The following is a 16,314-nucleotide window of genomic DNA, read 5'->3' on the forward strand; positions in this document are numbered from 1 at the left end:
TGTTATGTCTTGGGGAAAATTTTTAGCGTTGATTGATAGTTTTAAAAAATTTATTACGCACATACGTGTGATGTGTGTGTGTATGTGTGTGTGTGTGTGTGTGTGTGTGTGTGTGTGTGTGTGTGTGTGTGTGTGTGTGTGTGTGTGTGTGTGTGTGTGTGTGTGTGTGTGTAAATGTATGTAAAAAGACATATGATTTTTGAAATATATTCTCGCGATAATATATTCAATCATAAAGACTAATTGTCTATATAAAATTTTATATAAAATTCTGTTAACTCAATTATGAATCATTGCCCTCATCGAATTGCAGATTCTTGAGAATTTTCGTTGTAAAAACAATTCCAAACGCGGTTTAAAAGAAGAAAGAACAAGTTTCCAAAGTATCCGATCTTTATTGAAAATTCTACAGTATTTGTGACTTTGGCTTTTGTTCTTTGTAGCCGCAGTATTGCAAAGATGTATGTTTATATGTAGATATGTTTATAAAAGCATGACTAGGCAACTCAGCGATAACTCAGTTATTATCATACCAACGCGGCTCGATGACGTTACATTTGACGGGTGGCAGGGTAATCGGCATAGTTGATGGTAGAGACGTGGGTAAAAATTCCCCAGGCCATAAGTGAAGAGCATCTACGAATAATAATCCAACCAGGACGCCGCGAAGCAGAGGCACGAGGACATTTGAGAGTCGACTCCTGCCGGCTTTCTGCGGCCAGATGAACACGAGCCGGGAATCGCCTGTAATGAGAATTGTGTTTCCATCTTTTCTTCGTGCGTTTTTATAATCTTCAAAATTCATAATCTTCAAAAAAAAAAAATATTGATTTATGCTTTGTATGGCTGTTTATATGGCTATTTATATAGCAGATTATTTAAATGGAAATTTTCGTTGATACGAAAGATAAATTAGTTACTACGTTTCGTTTATGTATATTTATTGTGAAGGAACCAATGTAAGGATATCGACAAACTAACTATAAATCCTTTTCTCTATTTTATTTTTATCTCATTTTGAAAAGAAACAAATTTTATTTAAATTAAAAGTATTGCGATAAAAAAATCTAATTTTGCACGTAGAAGAAATAGACACAGTTTTTTCATAATGTGACTTTGAAATTTTTATACTACATTTTTATAAATTGTTTAACTTTTATACTATAAATTGTTCTGATTAATTACATTTCCTACTCACTTATATTTCCTTATTAAAAACAATTGTATATGTTGCATATTTTTTTGTAATAAATAAAATATAATATGTTGCTGCTAAAGTCAGTAATTTAATAATAATGAGGTAAATTAAGATATGAAACAATATACAATGGAAATGTAGTAGCAATAAGAAAATATTTGCACTTGTATAATCTTCAACTACATTCATTAATCATAATTAATTTATAAATTAATAAATGCATTAATTTTGCATATTTTAACATAATATGTATAAAGAATTGGCTCATACATATTTAAGCCAATCTTGGCAATCTTGTTATTGTAAATACACGTAAATATAAATGAATATATATGATTTATTATGTAACAGAACTTCTTTACAAAAACAGAAATTTGCAAGTAATCTTTTTTGTATATATTTAAGATATACAAATAAGTTCCCTTAAGATATACAAAATTAATGCATTTAATTAATTGTGATTAATGAATGTTGCTACCTGGTTGTATTGAAATATGCAATTACAATTCTTTTTTTATTGTTACTACATTTCTATTGTACATCGTTTTTTATATACAAATTTATTCTCATTGCCAGGTAAATTGCTGACTATAATGCAACAATATATATTTTATTTATTACAAAAAATATATACGATCGTCGGCAAGAAAATATAAGAGAAGGTTCTCTCTATTTTAATACAGTTAATATCAATTTGTAGTAAAAAGTTTCAATTTCAGCCACGTTGTAAAAAATGCCTATGCCGATAAGCTCTTTTCTATATGCAAAAAGCAGTTGAATTACTTCTTAGGCAAAACATGGGATAAGACGCATTATAAATACGCACAAGGTAGACGAACTAAAGGAAATGTCAGTAAATAATTGCGTTTAATATTCTGATGAACTCGATCGACCTGTATTACGGCGAATGACTGACGAAGTGACGCGATGCGGACAGACGCCGGTCGGTGCGCCGAAGACTCCATCGCCGAAATGAGTCTTCCGCTTCCGGTAGCTAAAAACGCGGCCTCGCCTCTGTAGCGCGCGACACGCGAATTTCTCCTCCCAATTCGTGCAGACGGATCCGGTAAATGTGCTACCGGTGCTCTCCTGCAAGGAAGCGCTGGTCACCGTTACCAACGAGAAGCCGTCGTCGTCGCCATCCCGGCGCGTTGACGGTTCATCCAGTTTGCTGCGTGTGAACATTAACTTTTTTAAAACGTGTGTTTTTCCATTTACGTAATTCCATTTACGGAGAAAAAAATCGCGCGGAATGCCTCCGTGTAATTGGACGAAAACAACGAACATGTTTGATACTACTAAACAACTAGATACATATGCAACGACGGTGAAGCAACAGGTTACTTGTGTTGTGAAAACGTTACTTGTGAAATCGCGCACAAATTTGTTACGTAAGTTAGTCGCGATAACAATTGTAGCGATTGAATTCTAAGTCATTTGACATAATGTTATACTTTTGGACAAGCCGAGTAGCAATGGCATCTTGATTTGCTTGCCCGCACGTGGCGTACTCCAGATTTCAGATATGTAACCTCTGTTCTTTCCGGCTTTCGTAACAATCAAACGATTAATAAATGCTTATATCATTCTGCATACCGGCCGAGAGAACCTGCCGTGATGTTTAATTGCAAAGGACGGTTAGGACGGTAAAAAACGTTAGAGGGAAGAACTTGCCGAGATTTAACGGACTCGCGTTAGCTTCTTTTGTTTGCCACATCTGATCTCGAACTCGATCCGTAAAAATCGATCTCCATTTAATTCACGACAGTTTGTTTAAAATACATATATACTTTCGATAACACTTATTATTATTGTACTGATATTGTCGGCAAAAGCTATGTACACAATCATTTACTTCCGAAGCTCCGATCAACACCGTTTCCGGCGGAAACAATTCGGTATTCCCATCCTTTTACACTCCGATTCAAAAATTTCAAGTGAAAAACAATCCACGGATCGTTGACGTCCGTGCGACCAATTTCATCTTCGTATATTTCGATCGTAATCAGATTTATCAGAATGTCGACCAAAATCGGTGAGTAACCCTTTTCAATTGATTGTTAAATCACCATAATTTGATAATTGCAAAAAATAGATAAACCGCGTCTCATTTATTGGCTAGAATATTCCAAAAATGGCTTATATTTACAAATAAATTGAAGAGAAATTAATATATAAAAAAAGGAACGTTTTCCGAAACGTCTTTTTCAGTTGTTAATAAAATATTTAAGTTAATATAAGTAGATCTTTCACTACCATCGCGCATCTTCCACATCTGTTTGTATTTATTTAAAAATATTACGTAGAACATTCCAACTGAAAGTAAGTGAAAAATGCCAACGTGCTTAATTTCTTTCTTTTTCAGCGCTCGACTCGCCGTTGGCAAACGTCACCTCCGAGATCGAGGAACGCCAATGCAATTTGCTTGGCCGTCATCGGGAGCTGAAGAACAAAGTCGCCACAATGGAACGTTCCATTCCGGCTCTGATGGCTTATAACATGTTAATGGCCGAACAAGATTGTCGCGATACACCATATGATAAAATACGAGAAATCATGAACAAGTTCTCGCCGCAGCCAGATCCTGCCGACAGACTCTTCGCCGAATTGAGGAGCACGGTCGACAATCTTCATCAGGAAACGGCACAGTTGCATGTACGGCACGATTGACATTCGACGATAAAAATCCGGGTAAATCTCGCTTTTTTTAACGCGACGGTAATACCGGCATGGCTTTATCGGTCGTTACAATTTAAATATTTACATTTAAAAGTTAAACATTGCAGTGTTCCCTAAACAGATGTTTGAAACATTAAAAAAAAAAATTTTTGATATATAGATCATTAAAATAAAAATATTAATATAGCTATTTCGATTCGTATGTGATACGTAAAAATACGTAAAAATCATTTTTTAAAATAAAATCATTATACACACATGGGTTTATGATCTAAAAATGTCGCTTCTAAATCTAAAAATAATGCGAACGATGCTCTCTGACATCATCAAGATACAAAAATAATGAAATATACATTACGGTATACTCGCACATATGTTTAAAATTCTTAACAGTTCTTATCCAATCCTGCACGTTGTCATCGAGCAGTCTTTGAAAAATCGAAAATTAAAGGGTCTTGAATGTTACAGATTAATAATTCGTGTGTCGGGAATTCATCGCGAGTTCTTCAATCAACTTTCTGTTGATGCAGGACAAGATCATAGATGCGGATGTGAAACTGGAGGAAACTGGCATGGAACTGGAATCCTTGGAATTGGCTAACAAGGAGATGGAGGAGAAATTGACAGGATTACGAAATGAGATACGGAGACGCCGTACACCCAGCCTACATTCCATCCACTCTGAAGATCTGCTGTGTCTGAAGAAGATTCGTCAGCTCGCTGAACAAGAACTGAAGCTGAAGAATTGCATCGGAGAACTGGAAAGCAAAGAAATCATGTACAGGCGACAAATGGGCAAGTTGCTGTCTTGCAAGAAATTTCAACGCGATAGCGGAAAAATGACGGAACGCGCGCAGGAGTCGAAAGAAAATGACAGGAAGTTATTCAGTTCGCTGCAAGATTATACACGTAACAAATACATAACGAAGAAAAAACCTAATCTTGAAGATAAAAAACGAGTGAGTAAAATAAGGATACAAATAATATTTATTTTTTCTTAATTCTATGCATATCTTCTATTTTAGAAGACTTGTTGCTCGTGTGCAGTGTTATCGTCTTACGAAGAGCTGTCGAAAGGACCATTTAAAGCATGCTGCGTCTCAATGGATCATCGCATGTTGCGCTCGGCTACAGATAAATCGCGAAATTGCGAGATTTGTTGCCAACAGATCTCTTCCACTGTATTCAAATCTAATCATCCATGTTTGGAGGAACCTCCATGCGACTCTCTGTCTAGTATTGACTCGAAAACAGGCATGTATAGAGATTAATGTGATTAATTTGTTTTTTCTCTCAAATTTTACTGGGGGGATATTCTATGTATCGAGAATTTCCGAAAGCATAAATATCTTTTTTAGTATTAAAATTAAATTCAAAATTATAAACGTAAATATTTTTAGGTGTACCACGACTGCTCAAACAATCATCTCAACCTTGTGATCCCAGTGAAACGTGCAACAAATGCATGACTTCCGCCGCGTGCAAGCAAATTAATACTTGCAGGTATGTTTGCGAAGAGAAGTACGGGTGTAAATCATCATTGTGTGATTGCAGCGTTGAACCGTTGGACGAGATTTATCAATCAATGCCTTCCGAGCTACTGCATTCAGAAATAGATAACAGCAACAGCGACGACGAGGAATTTTGCGAGTGTTGCTCCTGTGAAGCCAGCGACAGTTGATCGTAGTAACAGAATTAATATTCAAACAAATTTATCAGTCAGTGAAGTTGATTTGCTTTAATTATTTTATACGGTGCAAAAAGTCCTTTATTTAACACACGTACATAAATTTTATAAAAAAATTGATACTTGGAAAATGGTAACGATAATTTGCTTATAAGTAAATTTAACGTTTATAAAAATAATATATTATATAGTGATATATATATATATATATATATATATATATGTAGAGAAATAATACAAAAATAAGTAATTATATACGCATAAATTGTTAATAATTTAAAAATACGTTTTAATGCAAAAATTTAATAGAGAACACGCAAATATTTCACTTGCTCCTTTAATTATTATTTAAAACGGAATGTTGAACGGATAATAGGGACTGGCGTTTGCACTGAAAATCAAGGGAAATCAATTAATATATTGTAACACGATAGCCTTATCATATATAATTAATATAAAATAAATTTTTTATAAATTATGATAGTAAATTACTAATAAGTACTTACCCAATTAATGGACAAACTCTTCCATCGCAATCGAAAGTGTCAATATAAGCAATATCTTCTAACGAAAGTTTAAAGTCAAATACATCCATATTCTGAGCAATTCGTGATTTGGTAACTGATTTGGGAATCACTATATGGCCACGGTCCAACTATAAATAATTATTAAAGTTTTTTAACAAAAACTATGTATAAGACGCTTACAATCATTACATGGTAGGGTCCTAAAGTCTAATAATTATCTATAAGAATTTATATATATAAATTCATTAGCAGAGAAAGATTTTGTTTCTATCGTCAACTACATGATGTTACTAACGAATTTGCGATATAGTTTCAATCAAAACCAAAACTATATATTTCTCTTAATATCTCGATAATCAAATAAATGACATCGATTAAAATCAATATCATTTGTAGGAATAAAAATTTTATAGCGAAAAATGTCATCTAAACAAAGTTTCAAATTGAAACTTCCTGACTTTCTGAGATAGATGTCTTTACTGTTTCGATTAAGGTATATGATTATCATAATATTTATCACAAGCAAATAAATAATAGACGTTGCAATCGCCGACACATAACATAAATATTTAAAGATCGATAAATGTTTTTAAACGGAAGAAATAAGTAATTAACTTATCGGAAATATATACTTGATAACGGATAAGAATTTGTGCAGGTGTCTTGTTGTACTTTTGTCCAAGCTCAATTAATTTCTTATCTTCCAGCAATTTTGGATCGTCTGGCTTGGCCCATGGTCTGTCCGGCGATCCAAGTGGACTGTATGCTGTAATAAGGATATCCTTTTCCTTACAAAAATCTGATAGCTTCTTTTGCGTTAAATATGGATGACATTCGACCTAAAAATAATACAATAACAATGAAGGTAACTTCTTGCATTTTTTTATGCATGCTAGAAACTTTTAATTCTTGAAATTATACAATTTTACTTCAAAGTAATTTATAAATTAATATAATATTGATGCAATCTGCTACTTTAGTTCAATTATTGTCACCCTTGACCTACCTGATTTGTAACAGGTTTAACCGTTCCCTTCTCAAGTATCCTGGTAATTTGCTCGGAATTAAAATTACTGACACCAATGTTTTTGGTCAGCCCCTTGGACAGCACGCTTTCCATAGCCTTCCAAGTGTCGACGTAATCTACGTCACTCAAAGTAGAAGTACCATCAGGATTTGTCGGGAAAAGAGGTCCTTCTTCTTTATATCCGACTGGCCAGTGAATTAAATAGAGATCTATATAATCGAGATCAAGATCAGCTAGCGTTTGTTTAATGGCCGGTTCAACCAGATCTGGTCTATGGAAAGTATTCCATAGTTTGCTGGTGATGAATAGGTCTTCTCGCTTTACAACGCCCTCCTCTATCTTTGCCGTGATAGCAGCACCGACTTCTTTCTCGTTGCGATAAACGTGAGCACAATCGATGTGTCTGTAGCCAATATCAATGGCATCTTTTACAGCCTGGGTAACTTCTCCGGGTTTGGACTGAAAAAATTGAATATAATTTAAATAGAAAATATCATGAAATCAATTTCTCTTTCAATCTCTTTCAATTTATAGTCTAATCGCAAAATATTTAATATTTTTAATATTTATAATATTAGTTATGCATATATTTCTGAAGAACAAATAGATAATAAGATTCTTTTTTTTCTCATAATATTATAGAAATTTAAATTAATTGTATATCATTATATATCAATCATATATATCATATATATCAATTATATATATCAAGTTCATAAATCACATCATTCACTCGAAAATTACTTTCTAGATTTTACAAATAATTTTATCATTAAAATTTTAAACTCTATATGTGTGTGTGTGTGTGTGTGTGTGTGTGTGTGTGTGTGTGTGTGTGTGTGTGTGTGTGTGTGTGTGTGTGTGTGTGTGTGTGTGTGTGTGTGTGTGTGTGTGTGTGTGTGTGTGTGTGTGTGTGTGTGTGTGTGTGTGTGTGTGTGTGTATGCAGAATATATTATGTGACCAATTATAGAGTATGTATATTAGAATGTGGTTAATTATAGAGTTGGTTGCATAACGTATTTGCAATTAAATGCTGATATAGATAAAATTGTATCGAACTGATAACATGACGTAAAAACATCACGTGATTACAAACATGTGCTGATGGTATTTACGATAAATAGAGATTATTAAATTTACAATTTTATTAATACAATATTTCACTGTTCAGAAATACTTGCTGAAAGGACAGTTTTGAAAGAAAAAGTTATGTGTATCAAGGAATTAAAAAAAAAAAATAAAAAAAAACTAGCAAACGTGATCGAATAAGAAATAAGATTGAAGATAAGAAATAAAGTATAAGTCATATAGGTAAAATCGAATATTGAATCGTTTTTTTTTTTCCCATACTTTTTCTTTATCTCATTCAGTGCATCTTCTTGAACTTTTCGACATACGATAGTTTGTGTAAATGTATTTATTTTTATCTGAAATATAATATGTGTGGCGCCCACCCGCGCCTATTCGCATATGCATTTGTTGCGTAATAAGAAATCGCGCGCCTGATATTTCCGCCATTTACGCGACCTTTAGCCAGCCAGTTCTAACAACTAATGGCGTTGGAAGATTCTAGACTTCGCGATATTGAGTGCTTTCTAGTAGACTCGGGTTATATATCATCTATTATTCCTTGTTCTTTACAAATTGAAAACAAACGATAACTTGTATCGATTTGTATTTCTTGTTTCGAATGTTGTGTCTTTTTGAAGACTGGAACTATATTACAAAAAAGAAGATATGTCTCTTGCTGAAAAGCACTGAAAAGCATTATGATCTGTGAAAAATAAGTTTAAAAGATATTTTATACTTTAAAATACATTTAAATTATATCAGTGATAATTGTGTTTTAAATTTATGAGATAGACACAGAATTGTAGTTTTAATTATTTCAAATAAGTAATAGTAATGTCTTATGTGCTTCAACATTTTATTTAATCAATTATTTATATCATAAACTGACAAAAACAAATCGATAAAATAATCTGTCAATAAAATACTTTATTTGGATTAGATATCAGACAGTGTATGCAATATCTGCGATATCAGTATGCATATCTCTTATAAAAATTTAATACTGGAAGATAGTAATTAATTATTTATTTTGATTATTAAAAGCACCGAATAATAGTGTTTTTAATATTCAAAATAAATAATTTCCAGTATTATATTGGCCAGTATTAAGTTGAATTTTTATAAGCAATGTATTGAAATCTTGATAAATATTTACAATTATTAATCTATATATAAAAAATTTTAATGTTTTAGAATGTTTAAGAAAAAATTTTATCAAAGAATCGATTTTAATATCAAAATATTTCCTTCGCAAAAACTTCATGCGAACAAAAGTGTTATATAAATATAGCCGGCAACTCAGCGAAATCTAATTATATCTTACATTTACATTACCTCATTTGATGCAAATAACGATAATTGGATTCAATAAATCTTGCTAAAACATAGTAATCACTTTCAAATAACAAACTAATATCTATTCACTTAATATCTAGGAGATTTCCAGGAAATATGATCTGACAAGTTCGGAACATACCGGAATCAAAGATGTCTAGGTCGAGAAGAGAGATAAATATGAGAAGGAAAAACTTGCCTTCCACGTTCCCAGACCGATGATCGGCACTTCATTGCCATTGTAAAACTTCACTTTCGGTGCGTTCAGGACCATTTTATTTGTCACCGACAATGACCGAGGATGACGAATGAAAAACACGCGAGAGAGAGAGAGAGAGATTTCGTGCGAACGTACGCCACGAGGAAACTCGCCGAATCGAGTTACGATGCAACGCTGACGGTCTCGCCATGTCGGATTCCTTTTATAAATATCCCCACCTAAGAGACCAGACTGTTTTCTCAACGGACAAAATCGATTTTACTCCACTGTAGGCGCGGATCTTTGTATTGGAGTACCGACTGCAAGAATTGATTGCGGCGCGTTACTCATAACTTTCATTTTGATTTACGGAAGTGACATTCAGCTTGGATCGATAATAATTATTATTCAGCTCGAATCAATATCATAATTATATTTAAATATTTAAACTTGAATTTTTTATTATTATTATTATTATTATTATTATTAACGAAATTATCGATGCAATTATCAATCTTTATTGATTTTTTTTTTCTCGAGACAATTCATTCATTTTTATCGCCTTTCGCCTAGCCATGCCTTGATAGATGTAGCGGCATTTTATGTTACTATACTATATGAAAATTATCATTTAACATTTGTATAACAAAAAGAAAACTGTCATATATTTAGCAATTTTAATTTTGCGCGTAAAATTGCGCACTTCGTATGACAACGATATCGCTGATACGTGACACTCACACAATGTATCGGCGTCGGCCCCAACAACAATACTAATTTAAAACGACTATGTGGTGGTTCAATTCGCCTATCCGGCACCATGGAAAGTTACAAAGACCGTTTGGGACATTTGGAGCAATGAAACGAGCCCTTGACAACTCCTTGCGGAAGAACAAAGTTTCATTCACAGTAATATAACGTCTAATAAAGCCACTGAACAAAATTGATGACTCTGTGGTTGCATGACGAAATTGTAGCATAGTAAATTATTATCGTTAGTTACTAGCCTAATAGCAGATTTTGTATCTTTTGCTCTTTTTTCATCAAGTGTAAATATTTAAATGATTTATGGATCCTGATTTTTGAATATTGAAAACTTTCCTAAAAGAGAAGAATGAGTATTTAATATCACTTGAACAATTGAATTCGTTATTATTAAGAATAATGAAATAGCAAAATGCTGAGAAAAGGAAAAAGGGCATGTAAATATGTAATGTCAACAATTATTATTGGTTTAAAATTAATTTGATGACTAAATTGATTTTTTCAACAAGACAATGACAACAAGATTTTAACAACAAAATTTCACAAAATTATTTACAAATTATCTGAAATTATAATATTATTATATAATTATATTAATATAATTATGATTTAAGATAATTAAGGGATTGAAATTAAACTGACAATACTTTCTTTTCTCTCAATATTGCATTCTTCTTGATAATTAAATAATAACAAATATTTTGTAAAAAAATCAATCAAAATTTCAAAATGTAAAAAATACAATATTTTATATAAAAAATTAAAAATTATATAAATTATATAAAATTGAATTAGAAAATTTTCGAATAAATAAACGATATAATTCGTAATGTGCACGATATTCCTCCAGACAATTCATAAATATTTTGCAAATGTGACAATTAGTATATAAACATAAAAAATTTCAAGATGTCGGAATTTTCCATCACCTTCAATAATTTTTATCTGTATCTGCATTAAAAATTGCAGCATATGAGACTTTTTGAGTATAGATTAAGTCGTGTTTTATTACATTTTACATATATTATATCATATAACAAGTTAAACGGACTGGTCAAAAATTCATTCGTGCGAGTTGTCTTGGCCCAGACCTTGAAATTTTTCGCAGCGCCTGATAACTATAATTGGCTAGACCAAGGGTCGAGCGGACTTCAAACACCATCGTGGGAACATATGCTTTAAAGGGGATACTAATATGATCATTTATGATGTTACACTTATTTCCTGTTTTCTTCTAGATTCGATAAATTTGTGAGATTGATCTGATTACGAACTTTGATGAACGTCATATCATATTAATTACTTTTAATTGTATCTACACTTCTTAATTATTACATTTTATTGTATCTGTAAATAAAATCAAAAAGATAAAAAAAAGGGAAAAAAACAATTACATAATGTTTAAAAATATTTTCTGATTATATTTTAAAAGTAAGGTATCAATACAATTTTACATATCAAAATATATTGTAATAAGAAGATTAATTCAGAGATTAAATCTTTTTTTAATTTTTTATATGTTTTTGTTTATATATGTTTTGTTTTTTATACTGACTTTTCTAAAATGGAATATTGAAAGGATAGTATTTGAAATTCTTTGCCCTGCAACAGAAACAAAAATTTTGTTAGAAAAGAATTTTAAAAATATGTACATATTTACAATTTATATATTGCATTGTATAATATAAATTTTAAATATCTATATTTTTCATTAACACCTACTTTAGACGATTTAAAATTCACATCAAATAATTTGACGTATGCGTGTATTTTAACATACATTTTATATGAATACATATCCTCAATGTTTTAAATGTGTATTGTCTCTTTCTCTCTCTCGCGTATTATAGCACATGAAATTATAAATAAAATATTTCTCCTCAATTTCAATATTTCTCCTCAATAATCTCCTCAATTCTGATGTGAATTTTAGATCATCTAAAATATGCGCTTTTCGAGCATTAGCTAAAAAATAAATATATTGTTTAATAAAGTTTTGATCAAAAAGATCTTGAGGCTCTAAAGTAGTCGCATATGAAAAATGATATAATAAATATTTTGTACAAATATAAAAATATAATATATCTTGTGTATCCTAATACTTACTGGGTGAAAGGCGCTATTCTTTCCCCAGTGCCGAGTTTACGGATAGCGTTCATCTCATCAGATGTCAATGTAAAATCAAAAATTTCCATGTTTTCTTTGATTCGACTTTTAGTTACAGATTTAGGTATCACGGCAACACCATGTTGATACTACAAAAGTAAAACATAATTATATATATATATATCTCTTTTAATTACATGAAATAATTCTGTCAATTTTTTTTTTGTTGCGTACTACATATCGAAGTGCTATTTGCGCCGGTGTTTTCTTATATTTTTCTGCAAGTTTCAACATTAAGGAATTATTTAATTTATTATCAATGCCTGATGAATTTCCGGGTTGTCTCAATGGAGAGTAGCCAGTTACCGTAATGTGATGTTTCTTGCAAAAATCCACTAATTTTTCTTGATTTACGTTTATATTAACTTCAATCTGTGGCAAATTTTTTTTAATGTTAACATGTATTACAGCATTAATCATGTTACAAAGATAAATAAATTTGTATTTTAAAACATAATACAATTTAAATGGTACCGCATACTTGATTATTGACTGGTGCGATTTTAGCCGATTTAAGTAGACGAACGATTTGCTCGGAATTATAATTGCTGATTCCAATACTGCGAGTTAAGCCTTGATGAACACACTCTTCCATTCCTCTCCAGGTTTCCAAGTAATCAGTATCCGATTCAACAAGATTTTTGCTAGAATCTAAAGGTAACAAATTATTCCCTTCCTGAAAAAAATATTACTTATATGGATATTTATGGATATTACAATTTTACAGTAGGACAATATTCATAGTTATTCCTTCATAAATAAAAATAAATATTTAAATTCTTTATTTTACAATTTTTACATAGATTATCAATTTTAGTAATCAGAAATGTCATACAAATTATAAAGCAAGTCAAAATCGAGGAAATATACGATAAGAAATCTTGCAAAATATATTAAATTAGAAATATTTTGTGACAATATTTGTACCCGATAAAAATTGTATTTGTAAAATATACTGTATTTGTAATATATAACTCTTTTTTCGTTAATCAATAAATATGAAATAGAAATTCTTTTGTAGCTTATTTATGTTAATGCTTGCCTTGAAAGCAAATGGCCAGTGAACTAAAAAGAGGTCTATATAATCTAAACCGAGATTGGCCAACGATTGTTTGCAAGTCGGAACAACAAATTCTTCTTTGTGGAAATTATTCCATAGCTAGAAACAGATAATGTAGATGTTAGTTTACAAAACAAAATAGTTCATTTAAACTTTTACATTTAGCGAACATTTTATAAAATTAATTGTTCTGAGTTTAATAGGCGACAAAACATTAAAAATTCTGAATAAATATTTAAATCGTATTTAGCAATGCATTGATCATACCTTTGTGGTAATGAATACATCCTCTCTGGTTACAGTACCATCTTCAATTTTTTCACGAACAGCTTCTCCGATTTCTTTCTCGTTACCATAAAAGAAAGCTGTGTCAATATGACGATATCCAAGATCTATTGCGTCTTTTACAGCTCTTTTCACATCTCCCATCTGGGATTACATTTTTTCCAAAAATGAAAAACAAAGAAAAAAATCTAATAACATCTATCGAAAAAATATCGAAAAAAATCAATTTCTTTCAGAGCTATGTTTTGTTTAGGAAATTTTATTCTAGATTAGAATTTTATTTATTCTTGAATTTCATTATACAAAGAATATATTTAATAAAGATTCAATATTTTTAAATGTGACAAAAAAGATAATCAGGTATAAAAGATAAAATAGGTAATATGAATAAATTTAAATTTAAATAAAATAAAAATAAATTTAAATAAATTAAATGTAATTAAATGTTAAAAATAACTTAAATAAATTAAACAAATAACATATTCAAAATAAAATTTTAAAATGCAGACATTTAAATGAGACATTTCTGTCCGAAATGTTCATTAAATCACATTAAAATGAAAAGAAAATTAAATTCAAAACTCGATAGATCAGCTTCAGTAAACAAAATAAAATTAATAATAAAATATTAAATAAAAATTGTGTTATAAAATAGATAGAATTAATACAAATTATTGTTGAAGACAGGTGCAAATAAAGTCGATTCTATTTTAACACTGAATTTCAAACGGTTGAATTTCAAACAAAACGCGCGCGAAAACACAACTCATGGACGGATTCAAGTAGGCAAAGTAGTTGAGTGTGATTAATTGGATCTGAAGGTAAAAGCCAATCACATTTCAATCATATGAATATGAAATAGAGAGACTAACTGTTTTATCTTTAATTTTTTTCAATCGCATACAATTTACTGAAAAGGTTAACTACCTTGTCTATTTATTCTATAGTGATAACGACTCTAATGCGCACTAATATCGTTAATTGCAAAATATGTACCTTATAAGTTCCGAGACCCAGCATTGGCATTTTATATCCATTCGAAAATGTGACAGTTGGAATATTGGCCATTGCGATCAATCAAATAGACAGAAATGCAGAAAACGTGAACAAGGTCGCCAGAAGAAATAATTAACTGCAATAGGATTAGTATGACACATTCTACATAATTCATTTCAATGTAATCTACATTATAGATATATATGACGTGCGATTTGTTTACTACTATATAAATTACTTATTAATTACTTTTTAATAACTAGAAGGCACTGAGTAAAATGATTATCGAAAGAATAAAATGAACTACCGAAACCTCCGAAGACTCATCAATTATGATTATCTAACTAGGATTATCTAAGATAGATGGCCCTAAACTATAAACATAGAAAGAATAGATTCCCCATAAGCGGAAAAGAAAACATAAACATGACAATGAAAAAAAAAAAAAGAGGACGTTTAAGCCCTTTCTTTTTTATATTTTTTTCTGTTAAACGAAAAGGAATAAACAGGAGTAAACAGTCAATTATATGATCAAGCTAATATTCTATATATCGATAAAATTTTCGAATGTATTGATTGGTTACAAGATAGAGAATTTTCGAAAACCTGAAAACTGTATTATTGTACATCCGATTAACACATTCAAAAAATTTGTCGCATAATATATAGAATATTAATTAATTACAAAATATAATTTTTTGGAATCTTGAAAACACTATAGCTCAACACACACACACACACACACACACACACACACACACACAATAAATTTTTGCTGAGACATTCTCTGCTATGAATGCAGTTAATGCAATAACCTCGTAGTATATATAAAATTAGCATGTTTAAAAAAATTTATCATATGACAAATGAATTATTAGCTTAAATCGTATTCTATGTTCTATGAAAAAAAATTTATTTGTTATAATAAAAAAAAAAAGAATTGCGACAAATTATCACACAGATACAATTTTTACAATTTCATAACAGATATCTCGGTAATAAATTCATTGATGTTTTTTAAAGTCGGAAAAATCATGATTAGAAATATATCTCGAGTCGCTTAAAAATAAAAAAATTCATTACGTAAAATATGACGACTCTGATTATCAGCACGATATTGAAGTTCACTCTTGATGATAACTTCACACGCTCCACGTACCTTTTTTCTGACTGTTCCTTCTAACTGGACTCACGTGCTATTTATTCGACGGACATTACGTAATTTGATACGTACGCCATAGCTCCATTCTTACTTCTAGTTGATTGTTAATAAAAGAAAATAAAGATGCTTATATAAAAGCAATATCACTTCTTATTG

General features: G+C 30.7%; 3 protein-coding genes and 1 long non-coding RNA gene across 8 annotated transcripts; 1 reads left to right on the forward strand and 3 right to left on the reverse strand.

The window, feature by feature from the left end:
* Positions 1-606: 606 nt before the first annotated feature.
* LOC105430033 (uncharacterized) lies at positions 607-2,795 on the reverse strand. The gene is made up of 3 exons (XR_016141067.1): positions 2,653-2,795; positions 2,092-2,369; positions 607-744 (listed from the first exon to the last, which is right to left on the reverse strand). It is a non-coding gene; the product is annotated as an uncharacterized LOC105430033 (long non-coding RNA).
* A 296-nt stretch (positions 2,796-3,091) lies between these two features.
* LOC105430132 (uncharacterized) lies at positions 3,092-5,784 on the forward strand. Of its 2 annotated transcripts, none has more exons than XM_089082375.1 (5): positions 3,092-3,233; positions 3,564-3,853; positions 4,408-4,836; positions 4,903-5,131; positions 5,278-5,784. In XM_089082375.1, the coding sequence occupies exons 1-5, from the start codon at positions 3,218-3,220 to the stop codon at positions 5,556-5,558; spliced, it is 1,245 nt and encodes a 414-aa protein (XP_088938501.1). In that variant the 5' UTR covers positions 3,092-3,217; the 3' UTR covers positions 5,559-5,784. The 2 variants fall into 2 exon arrangements, with proteins under 2 accessions (XP_088938501.1, XP_088938550.1); XM_089082424.1 differs by having other exon boundaries at positions 4,906-5,131.
* LOC148937935 (aldo-keto reductase 1B) lies at positions 5,615-9,945 on the reverse strand. The gene is made up of 5 exons (XM_089082626.1): positions 9,725-9,945; positions 7,098-7,577; positions 6,724-6,930; positions 6,071-6,219; positions 5,615-5,955 (listed from the first exon to the last, which is right to left on the reverse strand). Exons 1-5 carry the CDS (start codon positions 9,797-9,799, stop codon positions 5,913-5,915), a joined length of 954 nt encoding a protein of 317 aa, XP_088938752.1. The 5' UTR covers positions 9,800-9,945; the 3' UTR covers positions 5,615-5,912.
* A 1,939-nt stretch (positions 9,946-11,884) lies between these two features.
* Positions 11,885-16,290, reverse strand: LOC105430035 (1,5-anhydro-D-fructose reductase-like). 4 transcript variants are annotated; one of them, XM_011643345.3, is made up of 8 exons: positions 16,156-16,290; positions 14,997-15,132; positions 13,983-14,144; positions 13,698-13,814; positions 13,137-13,331; positions 12,830-13,027; positions 12,596-12,744; positions 11,885-12,091 (listed from the first exon to the last, which is right to left on the reverse strand). In XM_011643345.3, the coding sequence occupies exons 2-8, from the start codon at positions 15,066-15,068 to the stop codon at positions 12,049-12,051; spliced, it is 936 nt and encodes a 311-aa protein (XP_011641647.2). In that variant the 5' UTR covers positions 15,069-15,132; positions 16,156-16,290; the 3' UTR covers positions 11,885-12,048. The 4 variants fall into 4 exon arrangements, with proteins under 4 accessions (XP_011641647.2, XP_011641646.2, XP_011641648.2 ...); XM_011643344.3 differs by having other exon boundaries at positions 16,080-16,212; XM_011643346.3 differs by lacking the exon at positions 16,156-16,290 and adding an exon at positions 15,246-15,355.
* Positions 16,291-16,314: the final 24 nt, after the last annotated feature.

The sequence above is a fragment of the Pogonomyrmex barbatus genome, unplaced genomic scaffold, assembly GCF_055798465.1.
Source record: "Pogonomyrmex barbatus isolate J1 unplaced genomic scaffold, ASM5579846v1 scaffold1, whole genome shotgun sequence".
Taxonomy (NCBI): Eukaryota; Metazoa; Arthropoda; class Insecta; order Hymenoptera; family Formicidae; genus Pogonomyrmex; species Pogonomyrmex barbatus.